At 44.7% G+C, this 18,062-nt stretch overlaps 1 protein-coding gene across 1 annotated transcript in view; it reads left to right on the top strand.

Moving 5' to 3' along the window:
* The first annotated feature begins 902 nt into the window (after positions 1–902).
* CRHR2 (corticotropin releasing hormone receptor 2) overlaps positions 903–18,062 on the top strand; it is a 264,464-nt gene continuing 247,304 nt past the window's right edge. Inside the window, exon 1 of the mRNA XM_025203381.1 lies at positions 903–1,021. Within this exon, the coding sequence (XP_025059166.1) occupies positions 1,016–1,021 (6 nt within the window). The 5' untranslated portion in view covers positions 903–1,015. The remainder of the gene's footprint in view (positions 1,022–18,062) is intronic.

Raw genomic sequence — 18,062 nt, forward strand, 5'->3', positions numbered from 1 at the left:
GGGCGGGGGTGCTTACTTCAAAAAGTGATCTTCACCTTCAAAAGGTTGGAGACCACTGTCCTAGACTTTAGAGACCTGCATTCAAGTCCCTGCTCTGATATGTTGATGGTCTCTTCTGGAAGGGCTGCTGGAGTGAAAAGCCAGGTTATCTGCCTAGAATGGGCACGGGTGTTTCAGATGGAAATTTTGCCTCAAGGGCAGGAGAGCTAATAGGAAGAGGTGGTCATTGGGGTACATGTTGGGAAGAAGGTGGAAAGTACAGCTGGTAGAGGTAGAGCAGCTGGACTTCATCTGAAAGTTGTGTAGTCACCTTAGGCGGGTGATGGATGTATATTAATACGCTATCCCGACAGCAGAGCTTATTAATGTGTGCCCAGTGTGGCACTAAGCCAACTACACTACTGCTGATTGTTTGGGGCAATACTATGCTGGGTCCCCAGCACAAACTGAGGTTGGGTTGATGGGCCCTCACTGCCCTGTCCTTCAAACACAGCCAGGGGTATTGCTTTAAAATTGTCATTAATTTTTTTTTTTTCTGACAAAAAACTTAGACATCTAGTTCCATATTCAGACACTTCAGTAAACAGCTTCATTTTCAGAGGAAATTGAGTGGGAGGAAATTCCAGCGGAAAGAAGTGATTTTGCTAGTCAAAAGTAATCAGACAGATGAACGCCTGGGAAACCATATTCACAGAAGTTTAGGGCTGGAAGGGACCTCATGAGATCATTGGGTCCAGCCCCCCCTGTTCTGGGCAGGAAAGACTGCAGGGGTCAAATAACCCCAGCGAGGTGTGTGTCCAGTCTCCTTTTGAAGATCTCCAGGGTAGGTGCCTGAACAACCCCTGCTGGGAGTCTATTCCAGAGTCTGGTCGCACAAACCATAAAGAAGTTTTTCCTTATATCCAGTCTGAAATGTTCTTCTAGGAGTTTAAGACGGTTGCTCCTGATTTTCCCCTGAGCAATAATAACGAAGCCCTGAGCAAACAACCTGCATTTCCATAATTTGGATGTACACATGCAAGTAAGTAGAGAAATCTAAAGCAATGCACAACAGTGGATTTAAGGATTGAGATCTAGTAGGCAAATGGTTTGGTGAGAAGGGCACTTAGCACAGTGTGTATAAGTGAGCTCTGATTTCTTTCCCCCTCTCCCATCTTCCCCCCTTTTCTCCACTTGATCTTCTCTCTAATCTTCATTCCTCTTTTTCCCCTCTCTGATTCTATAAAAAGGCTTTCACAATGTCACCTGGGTCTCACCCACTCCACTTTCAATGAAATGTCATTGTCTAGTTTGAGCTGGGAAGGAATCTGACTTTCTCTCTTTGTGGAAAATTCTGAATTTTATTATATTTCCATTTTGCATGGAGCAAAGCTGAATGGTGTCAGACTTACCCATGCAACAAAGCTCCAATAAAGTATATAGTTATTGAGCAGATTCAAAATATTTCAATCTGCTTTATTTAGATTATTATCTGAAAGGAAATGAAAACACAGTTGTTTCAAGGTGGCAAAATTAAAACATTTTATTGCGGGAGGCTGAGAGCAGAACACTTCCAGCTCACTGGGATGCTCTTGGTTCTGATTTTTTCAAAATTTAATTTAATCCAAATCAGCACACAGCTGCAAGAATTTTGCTTTCGACAAGTAGATATTTTTGTCGATTCGAAACACATCCATTTGTAACGTGCGTGCACACATGCTGGGTTGTGCATTGTTTTTTTTGCGTGCATGTTTTGATGTGGGCAAAATGGCCCCTGTTGTTCTGGCCATGTGCTCAGCACATGGCAACGTGGGGCCTGTATCTGGGGGAAATATGTAAAACCCTCTGTCTTCATTGGCCAGAGGGAGCAGAGGATGCTACAGGCAGCTTGGTTGGGAGAAGGACTGAAATGTGACCCCCCCGGATTGGACAAGGCTTGGGTGATGTCACCCCAGGTATATAAGAACCACGCAGTAACGTTCTGGGGCTCTTATTCATCTGCCTGCTGAGAGCTATACAGATACACTGGGAGCCAGAAAACCTGCTCCCCACGAGAGGGGGGGTCTCCCTCCTCTTCGCTGGAGAGGCGAGCAAACACTATTTGAAGGGAAAGTCTCAGGTAGAGGGAGAGAAAGTCTGTTTTGGAGTTTAAGACTCCTGTTTCCTCCCACTTTCTTCTTAAGTGGGTTAACACCATGGGGGTGTTAATCACTGAAGCAAACTGCCCAGGAATGGGTCCTGACAGTTGCTGACGACAGGGGCCTGGCCCTCTTTGATCTGTAATTGTATCGTTATAGCAGGGGGTATAGCTAGACTGAGCATTCAGGCCGCAGCCATAGGCCTGGGCCTTTTTTCCCCTGCTGTTTCTACAGCTATAGTGTTTTAGCTTAGCGTGTGGCTGAACCCCAGCTATATGTCCAGGCCTCACTGCACTATAGGCCTGGCCAGCTTTTGCTGCCCAGTTCAGCCCCAGTGAGGTAGACCTGACCTCTCCTTCGAAGTTTTCTGTTTGCAGTTTCTACCCAGCAGAGCCTGGATTGGGACTAGGAATTCAGGGTATGCTGTCTAGAGCCACGGTTAACCCCTCATGGCCGCCCCATGGGAGTGGGGATCGCCCCGCAGCATCACAGGGAGCAACCAGGAGCCCTGTGCAACACAGAAGGACCCACACTCTCTAGCAGCTTCCCATGCTAGAAACCCAAGGAGCAGGTTCAGAGGACTCTCCGGTGAAGCCTCTCCCTTCAGCTCATTGCAAGGGTGAACCCCAAGTCCCAGATTGCCTGGGCATGGGTGAAACCTCCCCAAGAGGGTGCAACCTATCAACTATGTAACTATGCCTTGTAGTTGGTAGTGTTTTAAATTGTATTTACTGGCTTCTTTTCCCTTGTTTCTGTAATAAATTTATCCTCTGTGTTTACATTGCTGGTGAGGAGGGGTTTGGTTTATGCAGGACACCCTAGCAATTTATTTTGTGTTTCCCAGGTAGTCTGGGTGGGTGCTTGAGCCAAGGTAAAATATATTTAGACCCCCAAATTGAACCTACCCCTTGTTGCTGCCAACCAGTGCCTAGCAGAAGGGTTACACACTGAAAAATTTCCAACCAGCTTGGGTACAATTCTTCCAATCAACTTGTGCAACTCTTGCAAAGCAAAAAGCGCGTAGGGGATTGTAATTCATTCTAGTTTTCTATACAGATTTTAAGACACCAGCTGTCTTCTGGTCTCATTGACAATAGTGGGTGTATCTGGAATGCCTCCAGGTAATCAAGCGAGTTGCTCCATATTACAGCAGAATCACTGAGAACATAATTTGATCTATTTTCTCTTTTCCAGGTGGCTTTCTATGTATTCTTTTCCCCATGTGGACATTTGAAACATTTTGATTATTGATTTGATTATATTAGATGAATTTGTTTTCACATGTAGCCAAGACCACTGCTTGCATTTTCTACCACTCATAATGACAACCCTGCTTGTATCATCTGCGGACACAGAACCTAGGGACCTCTGATCTAAAAGTATGAGCATCCAAATCATGATTCCGAGTGGACTTAGGGGCTGGATGCATGCTACATTAATATCAGTGTAGCTTACATCAGTTATATATAACAACAAAAATTACTCTCGTATAATGGTGGACAGACAACCTGCTCTCCTTGGGTAGCTACTCAGAGTAAGCACTATTATAGCATTTCACCTAGGGTTGGGTATTTGACAGGTCAAATAAAGTTTGTCAATTGACCGCTCCAATATTGGTCCAAATTTGTAAAAAATTGCCAATAGGTTCAAATAATATACAGAAGAAGCACAAATTGCTATAATCTTTGACCAATCATAAAAAAAATTGCAGTCAATTGCTCAGTCCATTGACAATATTTGACTGGTCAATTGACTGGCTTAATCAACCCTAATTTCACCATTATGTAGTGGAGGACTGGCAGTAAACTGTTTGTATTAAGAAACCGCTAAGCTGGGATAGGAGCGGAAACACACCTACAGTGGAGTAACTAATACTGGTATAGTCTGACTCAGAGGGTGCATTTACATGAGACGTTTATTGTGCAGTAGATTAATTAGCTGCTCAGTAAACTTTTCAGCATCTGCATGTGTGTCCCTATTAGGCTGGAGTAAACTTATTTACTCCGCAGCAGGATAGTACTTGTATATACTATTTGCAGCAGCTCACATGTAGACACTGCCCTAGCTGGCTGGGGCACAAGCATGCTTCAGTGCCAGGGCTGCGTGCCAGCTAGCCCCATGCTGAAGCACCCTTGTGTCCCACCCAGGCCCTCCACAGCACATTGAGCCAGGGGGAGCAGTCCTGGGTTGGCAGGCTGACCCCCCTGGGTCCCCTGCCACCTGGGGCTGCTCCAACCCAGCTCAATGTGCTGTGGTCCTGGGTGCATGTTCAAAAGGCAATAAACTCCGGAGTTTATTGGTATGGAGTTTATTGCTCCCAAGTGCACTTTCAAATGGTGTGCCTGGGAGCAATAAACTCCGAAGTTTCTTGCTTCACATTAATTGCACATGTAGACACACCCAGAGTCTAATAAATTACACCCATGTAGGAGTATATGTTGTATGTCCACTCCCTGGTTACACTGATTTTAGCTGGTTATATCAGTTATATATGTGGAGTGCTCTTCATTTTTCTGACATCAGCACGAGGCATAGCGACCATCTTTGTAGGATTCCCTGCACTTTTCATGGGAATTCCCCTAATAAGTTTAACAAATAAAGGCACTAATAATGCTTACATTGCTGCTACACCATTGTAACTCTAGCGTTACTTCTGGCTGCTGAGTAGCACTGGCATTACTGTGGTCAGACTCAGGTTCTGAACAGATTTTGATGGTCTCACGTGTGCCGCGACCTCTGGTTTCACAATTGGATGCCTAGAGTATGTTATGCTTTTCCGTTCATTTTTAGGCATTAAATAAATGGGTGATATAAATGGAGACTCCTGATTTAGAAAGAGCGTGTCTGAGCTACTGTGTGTGTGTGTTAGTGTATGTGTGTGTGTATTTCAGGAGTAACAGAAAGAAGTGTGGGAGAACAAGATCATTATCTAGTTGCCTCCGTTATTCCCTTCTGATTTCAGTTTGGGGGTTTTTATTGGAAAGTCTGCCAAAGCCATCTTCGAGTGGAAGGTCTTCAAGTTTCCAGTCTCATAAAAGAGCAGTTCCTGCTGGTGCGTGATTCTGATGCAAAGACCTAACGCAGACCTATTAATAACATTCTTGGCATGCTTCAGCGCTTCCAACCAACCCATACCCCTAACAACTTCCTTTGAACTAGTCTCAAGCTCCCTTTTAAATCTCACAAAGCTGCCACCAGTTCATCATATTAATCCTTGTTACTCAACGCAAGGGGTGGGCCATTATTTGGTGGGAGGGTTAACTGTTGAGGGCTGGGGAGGGAGATGAGGCTAACATGGCCTTGCCCCCCTGCATCATGGCTGTTTACTCTGCCTGGCACAGTGGAGGAAGGGGGAATGCAGAGATGACGACTGATCTGATCCAGCCCTGGGCCTGTCCATCTCACACCCACTGCTGGGGTTGCCAGATGGAGTGGGGGTGCAGTCTCTATGAAAACTGGCCCAAGAGCCCCGTAGGCAGGGTGCGCTCAGCCAGGCGGATGGGATGGGGCTGCAGGCAGGCGGGGTGCAGCGTCCAGAAGCGGGACGGCTGGGTGAGGCTGGGGACAGGGCTGGGATTGCAGGGTTGTGACAGCATGGGGCCCAGGACAGAGCTGTGATCCACTCCCCACATGTCCCTACCAGTTTGCGGGAAGAATGGGCCAGGGTGCCCACGCAGCAGGGTGGCAGTGGAGACACTGGAAGTGGCAGCTGCAAGTGTGAGGGCAGGGCGAGCTGCTGCCAGGAAGCTGAGTCTGGCTGCTGTGCCACCCCTCCATGCTGCCTGGCCCCACAAACTACAGCGTATCCAAGAGCCATGCACTGCACGAGGACAGGGAGAGCTGCGCTTCATGCCAAGTGGCACCTCCACACCCAGAACTGGTGGGACTGGCTGCACTCACCATGGGAAGGAGTGACTTGGCCAAAAGCATTGAGCATGGCAGCAGCAAAATCCAAAAGAGTTCAGGAATCCCAACTCAGCGCCTTGCTTATGGCGCTGGACCAAGCCTGCCCTCTTTTATTTGTATTTTTGTCCAGAAACAAATCAGTTAACTGATCTAGAGCTAAGGTGAGCTTGTTGACTAGATTAGAAATAAAGTCTAAAAGTATAGATATATTTTAATAAAATGTTGAAAGAAACTTTTTTTTTGTTAAGAAATGTGAGTGATTTTCAAGTTATTTAAAAAATAATTCATTTTAGCTGAGCTTATCTACTACCTTTCTATGCAATGGAAAAAAATTAGGGGGGAGGAGGAGGAAAAATTATTTTTTTTAAATTATTCTTTTTTTCCCACTGGATTTAAAAAAAAAAAAAAGATTGTTGAAATATTGTTCAGGTGAAACAAAACAACTTCTTTGGACTAGCTGTAGAAGCAGTTTGTATCCCTGACATGCCTCATCCCAGTGGAAAACACAACCAAACAGCCATGTGATGCTTCATATCCAATTGCGGGCTAATGGCTCTGTACCATTTCAGAGCCAGGCTTAGACCAAGGCAACCAAGAGTCAATGAATCCAAGAACTTGCTGGAGTCAGTAGGAATAGATAGGGGAAGAAAAGGTTAAGGAAGGAGCAAGGCTGACAAGGGATGAGCAGTGAGAATGATACTAGGAACCACAAAGAATTGCAGGAGTGATGTGGGATGAGATGAGAAAGAAGAGGAGAATATGAGAAGAAATTCACGAGGATATAAGCAATGCCACCCTTCTTCTCGCTGGGAAGCTCCTTGGATGCATCAGGTGCAAGTTGGAGGGTGCGGGGAGAGGGTGGAGGGAAGGCAGAGCCTCGGGCTTGTTCTCTGGCATAGCTGCAGTGTAGAAGGGTGCAGCTGATATCAATGTACGGGTTGCCTCATCTGGGTTGTTCAGCAGCTCTGTGGTCTCATTGATCGTTTTTTGTTTCGGTCCAAAAATGGCCCCACTGAGGATGATGTCCTCAGGACATTACAGGGAAAGCCAGGTTTTAACTTTTTGGGGGCACCATATGAGGCAGGTTGAAATCAAGACTGGGCTGCCTCCACCTGTGTGGTATCTGGAACACAATAGGCTACTTTGAAATGTCAACCTAGCACTGGCAGTAATTTATTGCAGATGGCTCAGCTGCTGTTGGCCTTATTCTCCTCTTAGTTGCCCTCCTGAATTCCCTCGTGCCAATACTGCTACCTTATATACAACGCAACACAGTTGCCTCCAGCAGAAGGAAGGCTGACCATGAAATACGTTAACCACATTTTATTTCTACTCAACAATAACCTGAATTTTATTGGAGCCATCTACTTTGTAATGGGTACAGGCCACCAACATTTCTTTCAACCTGGATAGGAAGAGGGGTGTTGAGATATATTACACCAGGCCCATGGGTATCACTATCTGTTTAGTTAAGTTCTGTTTCTCACTTTCTGGTCAGAAATAGAGACTTATCCATTTCAGTACCTCTTAGGTATTGCGGGTGTCCCTTTGGTCTACCTCCATCTGTAGTGTTTTCAGTTTAAATTAAAAGAATGGTAAGACTTTATCATCCACTCAACCTAAACATTGTAGGTCATGCTAGTTGCATATATACCGGGAAATACTCATTATTTTTTGTAAACTCATGTTCTTTGGCCAGTTGTTGTAAAAAATGTCAAGGCAGAACTTGGTACCAAGTTTGGGGGCTAAGGGGAGAGACGGCCTATTTGACTTATCAGCCACCACAGCTCCGTCCTGGGTTTTCCAGGAAGATGCACATGGTTCTAACAATTGTTTTCTGATTTGTTCATGGGGAACGATTTGTCCTCATCTTAAATGAGAGCAAAATTTTGTGCATGTTTTCTACCTAAAAGGAAAAATATATACAAATGACACATCCATAGACATCTGTAATTCTGATGCTTTTAGCTCTCTCATTATCTCTGCTTTCATTAGAGTACAGGGAAGGGCTAGTCAAAACAACAATTCTTTGTTTCCTCTCTTCATTCTCAGGATGCAGAATAGGCTTTTGTTGGCAAATGCAATTTTCTTTAAGTCAGTACCCAGGGACTTGATTTCTGAGTATGTACAGCAAATTCCTAAATACTGATGCTCTGATAAATCATAGTCATAGAGAAGTAGGGCTGGAAGGGACGTCCAAAGGTCATCTGCTCCAGTGACCGTAAGTGTGATGGTCATAAGTGTCCTTGTTCTACTTACTAAGATCTATTTTTCACCACTTTTTTTGCTCATTAGAAAAAATATTATGTTTCAGCTGGTCTTTAATGAATGTTTTCCTATAATGATCCAGACCGGAACAAAGCATAGTTAAGAAACAGAGTCAGATATTGTTGGTTTTAATCACTGAGCTGATCTTCATATTTTATGAAGCTCCATTCTGCTGCTAGCCGAAACAAACTAGGAACAGATTCACATCATGGAAAACTATTGGTCAGTCCAAGCCGAGACAAGGGTCCAGCACCCCGAATACACATAGGTGGGTAAAGATTGATAAGAGATGAAGAAACTTGGATGGATGGATCAACAGAGCATAGAGAAATGCAGCATGTTAACAACCAGCATAGACTGTTTCCTGCCACAGGTAAAGGGGATCTGGCTGGATTTATTCCTGTTGGACTGATCAGTGCTGCTGGGATTTTGTTATATTATCAGTACTGACTTCATGTGCCTAGATCCATGATCCCAGATCTTCTACATTATTTTTAATCTGAATAAAGAAGCAGAGAATGAAAAGTTAAGATGTTCCATATCCTTTTGGGTTTAACAATCTATGCTAATGTAGTAATGACAATAGTTATTTCTAAAATACAGTCAGTCCTCAGACTTCAGACACAGTTTTCAAGAACCAATTGTGTTATAAGTTGAAACGCTATAACTCAGAACTGATTTTCCCATAGGAAACAATGTTATAAACAGGGGATTGGTTCCTGACCCAAGGCCTGATACCCTGTTTTAACTAAAAATGACCCAGAATTTTGTACTCAATCAATTAGAGATGAGTACTATATCTACATTAATGTATTTATATTGTAAATAGCAATCATATTGATTTGGAAGGACTTCTTTGAGGTGACTTTGCTGGACTTTTTGAAGAGCTCTTGGTTGGACTTTTTGAAAGGTTCTTGGCTGGAGACTTCTCAGGAGTCTTGGTTGTAGGTTCTTCTGGAGTCTTGTCTGCTTTCTTAAAGAAAGTGTCCACGGATGTTTGGACAGATGTTCTCCAGGGAGATGGGTGACGCAGTGAACTTGTTCATTGGTGTGGCATGGCGTGGTATCGGATTATACATTGTAAAGTCAAAATTGAGGTCAGAAAGTTGAAACAGGGTGTCAATTTACAAATATTGTAAATGTGAAAAGTTGTAACTCGAAACGTAAGTCGAGGACTGCCTGTAATGGAATTGAAAATGATCGTTTAACCAAAAGAGGAATTGACAATGATCTTTTAACAAAGACAGTTGGGTAGGTCTCGTACAAGTAGTTCCCTTTGAAATAAATAATGTTCCATGCACTAGAGTGTATGGGACAGCGCACTATAACATTTAACATTCAGAGCTGTCATGTTTGAAACCTCTGTAACTAATTGTACAATTCTGATAAAGGAATAGTTATTAATCTGAACTGCTTGCAAGCTTTTCTAGAAGAGTAATGTTTGTCGTCATGGTTTTTGGGAGACAGATGTTCAGCCTAGATGGGCATTAATTAGCATTCATGTTCACGAGCTCAGTGGACTGGCCAAGAATACAACATCCTTTAAAGGTGATCCATCCAATGGAAAATTTAGGCATGCTGAGCCAGATCCATAGCTGATGTAAACTGACATCATGCTACACTGACTTACACTAGCTGAACCTATGACCCATTGATGGAAAAGGATGAAGTGAAGCTTTCAATACCAAGTGCCCTGTTGGTGAATCGAAGACTACTGGCTAGCAGCTTTTTCAGGAATAACTTTCCTGATTTCTACGGTCGCAAATCAAACAAACTCACCTGGATTCAGAAACACATGTCCTCTAGTGCATACAGCCCTTGAGTGATCATTTGATAAGTTAGGTACAATAGATCTATCTTTATTCCCAAGCAAGATTTAAGTAACCATCACTTGGAATCTATCTAGCCATGTTGATCCTAGCAGCTGGCAACATAAACTTGACTGAGGCCCTAATAGCAGGCGGACCAAAGCATGCTTCTTGATTTTTTGCTTTTGTGATAAAGAATTTATCATTTCCTGGGCAATGCATAATATTTAGTATTAGTAGTTGTCATGCGTGCTACTAAGAATGTTTCAAATCCCAGCCATATACACACTCTGTTTCAACCCAAAGATGATTTTTTTAGCCATATATCCAGTCCAAGGCAAACTGTAACTTGCACATTATACCCACTTCTACACTCTTGCGCCTGGGCCCTAAAGCCAGAACAGAAAAAGATCCTTATTTGTATGCCTAACGTGAATGTAAGTACCTAATTTTAAGCATTCTGATTGGAAACAAGGGAGCCAGTATAAGCTGCAGTAGGAGGTAAAATGGAAGGAGCTTGTTCTTGGAAAAAGAGCCTTGATAACCTGTAGTGAGGGGACAGGCGTGGTGGAAGATGGGGATAAGAAGACAAGGATGACGCTTGGGATTGAGGTGTGTCTGAGTAAGGAAGTACAGGACTCGTCGTCTCTATTTATACACACTAGTATGCTTTCTGACTTGCTTTACCAATGTGTTACCACTGAAATCAGTGGCTTTACTAGACATGGAATTGGAAAAACATAGCCACCATTGGCAAGTGCTTGTAAAGCTATTCCTGCCTCGCTTATGTGCCAAACACTGAGTCCACTATTGATGGCACCTTTTCTAAACTTGACAACGTCATATGACTGCACAGAGAAACCCCAAGAGGTTGTAAACTCCTGCAGAACAGCATGCAGATCCTGAAGGATGAGAAGAAACTGATTTTTCAAATGTTTTCTTTCCAAACAATAATGTGTGATATGTGGCATGTGGTCTGAGAGATGCAGCTCAACCTGATAAAAGAATGAGTGTCACATTGGCAGGAGGTTTGTAGAAGTGATTTCTCAGCACACTAGATAATTGCCTCTTGGAACTATGAATGACTTGTTGGACTTAACTGTAGCCAAAGCAATAAGAGCATGTCTATACCACATCCCTGCCAAGCCCAGACTGTCACCACGAATAAAACCCAACTCTCTCTTGCTCCTGCTTTGTGACTATTCAAACCCGACAGTTAAGGCCAAGTAGAATTATGGCCTCTCTCTCAATCCCAAATCTGCCTCAGACAAAATAGGTCCTGCCTATTCACTACTGCTCATGAGTGCCCAAGACAGCAAAGAGAGGTCAAGAACAGCCTCAACTGGTTTCAGGTAGACCTAAGTACTCACTCCAGGGGTGCCTCGGGCTCACTGTTTCAGGACAGCCTCAGAGAGGCATTGAGGTAGACACTTGGGTTGTCTACACTGCCTTGGGCAGGGGCATAATTCATAGTGGCAATGCCAGCCTTAGCAGGGTGATGGCATGTACATGCACCTAATCTAGGGGCGGGCAATTATTTCAAGCGAAGGGCCGCTTACTGAGTTTTGGCAAACTGTTGAGGGCCTCATTTCCCTTTCCTGTGCAGGGAAGCAGGAACAGCTCCATGGTCCCAGGCCAGAAGCCTCTGCTAGGTAGAGGTTTTTGGTTGGGGGGCCAGGGCTGGGCAGACCTTGCTGCTGGGTCCTGCCACTAGCTTCCTCTGGGTCTTACTGCCCCTGTCTCCTGTCATCTTTGACAGGCAGCTAGGAGCAAATAAATATTAATTTTCTAATTTTTTTAGGGGCCCTGCAGGCCAGATAGAATGGCCTGGTGGGCCAGATCCAGCCCCCAGGACATATTTTGCCCACCCCTGACCTAATCCTTGACAGCCCAGTATAATGCTGTTCAGCACCCACAAAGGTAGAGAGGGTCCTACCAAAAAAAAAAAAAAAAAAAAGCCTTGTCATGCAGCACTTTTGAAAGGGGATTTAAAAACAAATGAGGAAGTTTGTTAAAAAAGGGCAAGGAAGGCAACGAGTGAGGACATCTACTAATTTGGATAGCTAGTTACGAATAGAAACACCGTGTAGACCCTTCCACAGTAGGAGGCATGAAGGGAAGAATAAGCAAGCTTTCTTCCAAACATGATAATCCAACAAAAGTAAAATAAATAATAAGGGAGCAAAAAGAAATCAAATAGAGAAGGAGGGAGTAGGTCAGCTGGTAAATTACTAAGCAAAATATGCTTTTGGGAGTGCTGTATGGGAATGATTTCCCTACCTTCTTTACTTTTTACTATGTACTTCTTTGGAGGAAAATTACTGGCATTTTGGCCATCAAGAAGGGTGACAAGAGGGAGCTTTCTGGCTGGTGGGCTCTGACAGCATGGTGGCAGAGAGGACCTGAAGGCCTGGGGCACAGAGCCATTGCATGGACACAAGGATCCAGGCAGATCTCAGAGAGCATTGCCTACTTCTGAGGAACAGTGCATTTATGCCACAGGAAGACAAGAAACAATGGCAAGGAGCTCAGCATAGGTAACCTCTTCAATACTTAAGTGATGACCAAGTGTCTGCTCAAGCCAAACCGCCCAGCAGGCTAACCCGGCTGAGGAACACAAGTTTCTCGTAGCTAAAAGCACAAAAGGGAGTGTGTGGCTAACATGACATCCAGCAGTCTTTGATTCTCCAGCCTGGATGATCAGGACCCCAATGACTGGAACAGCTTTCAGCATAAATCTCGAGTGGGACTTGTAACTCATGGCTTCTACGACAGCGGATCTCAGCCTTTTCAGACTCAAAGCAACCCAACTCTTAGCTTTCAGCAGCTTCTTGACTACAACAAAATAATAGAGCAAGTCTTCTGTTGCAGAGAACTGGGGAAGACTGCAACAGGTCAGAATGGTTTTTGACACTATGGGCTCCTCTTTGAAATCTCTGGGTTGATCTTGTGAATCAGGTGCAAGTGTTCACACACCTACCAGTGCTAGCATTGCATGGTACCCAATGGCACCCTTCAAAGCAGTTTTAAGGCATCCTGGCTGAGAACTGCAGTTCTAAAGCAAAGGCAGAGCACATAAGGTCTCCTGCTAACACACCCCAGCATCTAAGTGAAAATGCTTCTAGTGTTCTCCCCAGAGCATTTATACCACAGCTTAATCAGCTTCACTAGTAGGACCCAAAAGTCAAGCGGTGGCTGTTTCTTTAATGATAATCATTTTTTTCTTCCCATCACTGAAAGTCATTGTTAAAGCATAACTGCAAATACCTTATCCATGGGGTAAGAAAACAAACCAAACCAAACCCAACCTGGTGCCTTTTATGTTATCAAAGCACTTTCTGCAGGAAACTATCCAAAGACCAACTAGTTACTGAATACAACTCTCCATTATTTCAGGAAGTTATTACATTCATTATTAATAGGAGCCCTCAAGCTAGTTTTCCTTACTCAGCTCCATTATTTGCTCTTCATTTCAAATTTCACTGGGTTGCTTTTCCATCTGCCCCCCACATGGGAAATATGCACACCCTCCGCCTGCTATTTTCAGACCTAGAAAAGCAGTTAAGTAGCTCTGAAGCAGGATTGAAACTGCACTGGTAAAAGCAAGGGAGAAAAATGCAGTATTCGCTATAAGACAATTTAGGCTGTCTGGAATTTAGGAAGCATGACTAGTTTACTCAGGGACTTGAAGGGATCATGTGAAGTTAATAAGCACATATAACAATCATGCTAATCATGGTTAGCACAACAATTATAACACATTATACACACAAACACACACACATATATATATATATATATATATAATTACTTTTAGGATAAACACATCAGATAAAAGCATAATAAAACCTAATAATGCATAATAATAAAATCCAAAAAATACTTCAGAACATTTTACTTGGCCTTATCTCTGCTACGTATTTACCATTATTTTTATTTTATTATTTATTTGTACTTGGTAACAGCTGGGAAACAGCTGGGAGCTGCACGCATGGACTGGGACTCCCCCAGTGCTAGGTGCTGTACAGACACAGGACAAAAAAGACAGACCCCCATCCATACAATTCATGTATTCAGTTCACTCAGCTTGGACATACAAAATGAATAAGCTTATTCAGAAGCCTAAGGTTATGTACACACCTTTGCTAGATTGGATCATTACATAAATCACATTTCTTCCTGAATATGTTGTTCTAGCATTGTCAGAAATAGTACCTCAAATGCCCACAGTTCTGCCGCTGGATCAGTGCAATGGATCCATCCTATTAGGATCCCATGTAAACACTCCTGCTCATCATGCTGGTTCATATTTGTATAGAATCATAGAAAATGAGGGTTGGAAAGGAGCTCAGGAGGTCACATCTAGCCTAACCCCCTGCTCAAAGCAGGATCAGCCCCAACTACATCATCCCAGCCAAGTCTTTGTCTGGCCGGGTCTTAAAAACTTCCAAAGATGAAGATCCCACCAGCTCTCTGGGTAACCTGTTCCAGTGTTTTACTCCCCTCCTAGTGAGGAAGTTCTTCCTAATATCTAACCTAAACTTCCCTTTCTGCAACTTGAGCCCATTGCTCCTTGTTCTGCCACCACCGAGAACAGTCCAGCTCCATCCTCTTTGCAACCCCCCTGCAAGGAGTTGAAGGCTGCTATTCAATCCCCTCTCAGTCCTCTCTCCTGCATACTAAACAAGCCCAGTTCCCTCTGCTTCTCCTCATTAGTCATATGCCCCAGTCCCCGAACCATTTTTGTTGCCCTCCTCTGGACTCGCTCCAGTTTGTCCACATCCTTTCTGTAGTGGGGGCCCAAAACTGAACACAGGACTCCAGATGTGGTCTCACCCGTGCAAAATAGAGGAGAATAATCACTTCCTTTGATCTGCTGGCAATGCTCCTACCAATGCAGCCCAGTATGTCATTAGCCTTCTTGGCAACAAGGGCACACTGCTGGCTCACATCCAGCTCATTGTCCCCTTATCTCCTTGTGTTCCCCCATCTGTATCCCTCTGCCATCTCCTTTGATATTCACATGTGCTTTTTGGACAGGAACCATCTATTTGTCCTCTGTTTGTACAAAGCCTGTAGGCAAAATAAAACCTGGTCTTTGGCTTGAAGGGCCATACAAATAGTAAGGAGAGTCTCACTGACTTCACTGGGCTTCGCCTGCTTACATCATCTAGTGAGATGCCCTCTGCTGCAGACCTCCTGGAGGACCAGGCTCTGACCTAAAAAAAACAGTTCCCTTGGAGGGGTGGCGGGGGGGTTTCATGAAAAAAGTTCTATGAATACCGAGCCTGCATACTTCTTAAATACTTTTTAAAAAGTAAAACAAACCGTCCGCTGAGTTTAAAGCCACAGGGTCCCTTCCACCAAGGCTTCTCCTCTAGGAGGAAAACAGGCACACTTAAATATTTGGGTGGAGCATCGTGAGATCTTTTCAAGGTGCTGCGGAGTGCCACACAATGCCCTCTGCTAGGCTTGCAAACATGATTTGCAAGGTAAACCCAGAGTTTCCAAATAGGAAGCTGATGTTTAAAACATTTTGACCAGCTGTGTTTTTTATTCTTTTTCTGAGTTCTTTGCAACAGGAGAGTGGCTCTAGTATTTTCCTGTGGTCAAAAAACAAGTGAAAGCTAAGAGCTGGCATTTTCCCAGGGGTGCCTTGAATCTAACAGGGTTGAGAGCCACAGCTCTAGATGGCAGGAGATAGATGCCTCCCACCAGCCTTCTGCTGAAAGCAGCCCCGGTCAGTGGGGATCCAGACACTCAGGTGGGAGTGCCTTGTATCTAACAAGGCTGTGAATCAATGGACTATGGACTCGACTTGAATATTTGTTTTCATGCAACTTTTCTTTTTTTGTTTTATAAAATACTAGGCAACTGGCTTTTAGATCCAGGGGGTGCATTGGTGCAGTTCATTAGCATTCACCTGATCCCTTATAAACTCTTCATCCCACAGGTGTTAATGACCCTTCCTTTCTTTTAATAAAAGAGATATTCCACCAATCAAGCTATCCTTTGTTCTCCAGTTCTGCTGTCCATTAGCTGCCCCTGGTAATGAAGCTCCCATTTCCCAGCCATGAAGATTGTGTTTAACTCCTTCCAATGAAATTAGATTTGTTTTTCCATCAGTTTTAGACTAAATAATACAGCCCACAGGCCCCTGGCATGTTAGTAAAGCTTCTAGTTTCTTTTCAACTGGAGAAAAATGCGTTGTGTGTTAATGCCCTTCACCATCTGCACTCCCGTTTTCAAAATTCAAAATTGTAGGTCTGCCCATAGGAGCCAGACATCTAGGTTGGAGCGCCTGGGGTCTAACGCAGGGTGTCTTGAGTCTAACCTGGCGGTCACCTAATTAGGGGGGGTGGTATCTGGGTCTAACCAGGGGTGTTGTGAGTCTAAACATAGGCACTTTGAGTCTAACTGGGGGTGCTTAGGTAGGATTGCCATCACTGTTTGAATCTCTTCCGGGAGGTTTCATTACATGATGAAATGACATTAATGGCTTTCCATCAGGAAGGCAAACGCACATTACTATTACATTTAAAAAACCCCACTGACCTACTGTATAAACTGGATTTAACATTTAATATTTATTTTAATAAATGCCCCAGCATTTATCTCCTGGGTGATACTCAGCCATCTCCTGGAGAGTCATTTCTAATTCCTGGAGACTCCAGGGCAATTCTGGAGGGTTGGCAACCCTACACTTAGGGCAATGAAAATGGTTCAGGGGCTGGAGCACATGACTTGTGAGGAGAGGCTGAGGGAACTGGGCTTATTTAGCCTCAAAAGAGAAGACTGGGATTCAAGATTGAATAGCAGCCTTCAACTCCCTGCAGGGCAGTTGCAAAGAGGATGGAGCTGGACTGCTCTCAGTGGTGGCAGATGAGAGAACAAGGAGCAATGGTCTCCAGTTGCAGCTAGGGAAATTTAGGATGGATAACAGGAACAACTCTCCCTAGGAGAGTGGCAAAGCACTGGAACAAGGAGCACCAGTCTCCAGTTGCACCAAGGGAAATTTAGGTTGGATCATAGGAAAAACTCTCTCACTAGGAGGGTGGTGAAACACCGGAACAAGGAGCAATGGTCTCCAGTTGCACCAAGGGAAATTTAGGTTGGATAATAGGAAAAGCCTTCCCACTAGGAGGGTGGTGAAACACTGGAACAAGTGTGCAACAGTCTCCAGTTGCACCAAGGGAAATTTAGGTTGGATCATAGGAAAAACTCTCGCACTAGGAGGGTGGCGAAGCACTGGAACAAGGAGCAATGCTCTCCAGTTGCAGCTAGGGAAATTTAGGTTGGATCATAGGAAAAACTCTCTCACTAGAAGGGTGGCGAAACAGTGGAATAAGCAGCAATGATCTCCAGTTGCACCAAGGGAAACTTAGGTTGGATCATAGGAAAAACTCTCGCACTAGGAGGGTGGCGAAGCACTGGAACAAGGAGCACTGGTCTACAGTTGCAGCTAGGGAAATTTAGGATGGATAACAGGAACAACTCTCTCCCTAGGAGAGTGGCAAAGCACTGGAACAAGGAGCACCAGTCTCCAGTTGCACCAAGGGAAATTTAGGTTGGATCATAGGAAAAACTCCCTCACTAGGAGGGTGGCAAAGGCTGCACAGAGAGGTGCTGCAATCTTCATCCTTGGAGGTGGATGCTGGGCTGCCTGGAACAGCGGGGTGCACTCCCTTCCCACCCTCCTCCTCCTCCTCTCTGCCCCGGAGCACACACCGCACTTATAGTTTCCAAGCCACTTGTGCGTGTGCGTGCGTGTGTGTGTGCGTGTTCTTGCCAAGGAGCCCGCCGGGCCGGGTGCGCAGCTCCGGGCACGGGGAGGGGAAGGGCGGGAGGTCCCGGGGCAGCAGGTGAAGGCCGGCCGGCTCCTCCCTCGGCGGCCCGGGCTGCGCTGCGCTGCGCTGCGCTGTGCTGCGCCGTGCCAGGGGAGGCGGCGACTGGTCGGCGGGAC

This window comes from Alligator sinensis, unplaced genomic scaffold, assembly GCF_000455745.1.
Source record: "Alligator sinensis unplaced genomic scaffold, ASM45574v1 scaffold885_1, whole genome shotgun sequence".
NCBI lineage: Eukaryota > Metazoa > Chordata > Crocodylia > Alligatoridae > Alligator > Alligator sinensis.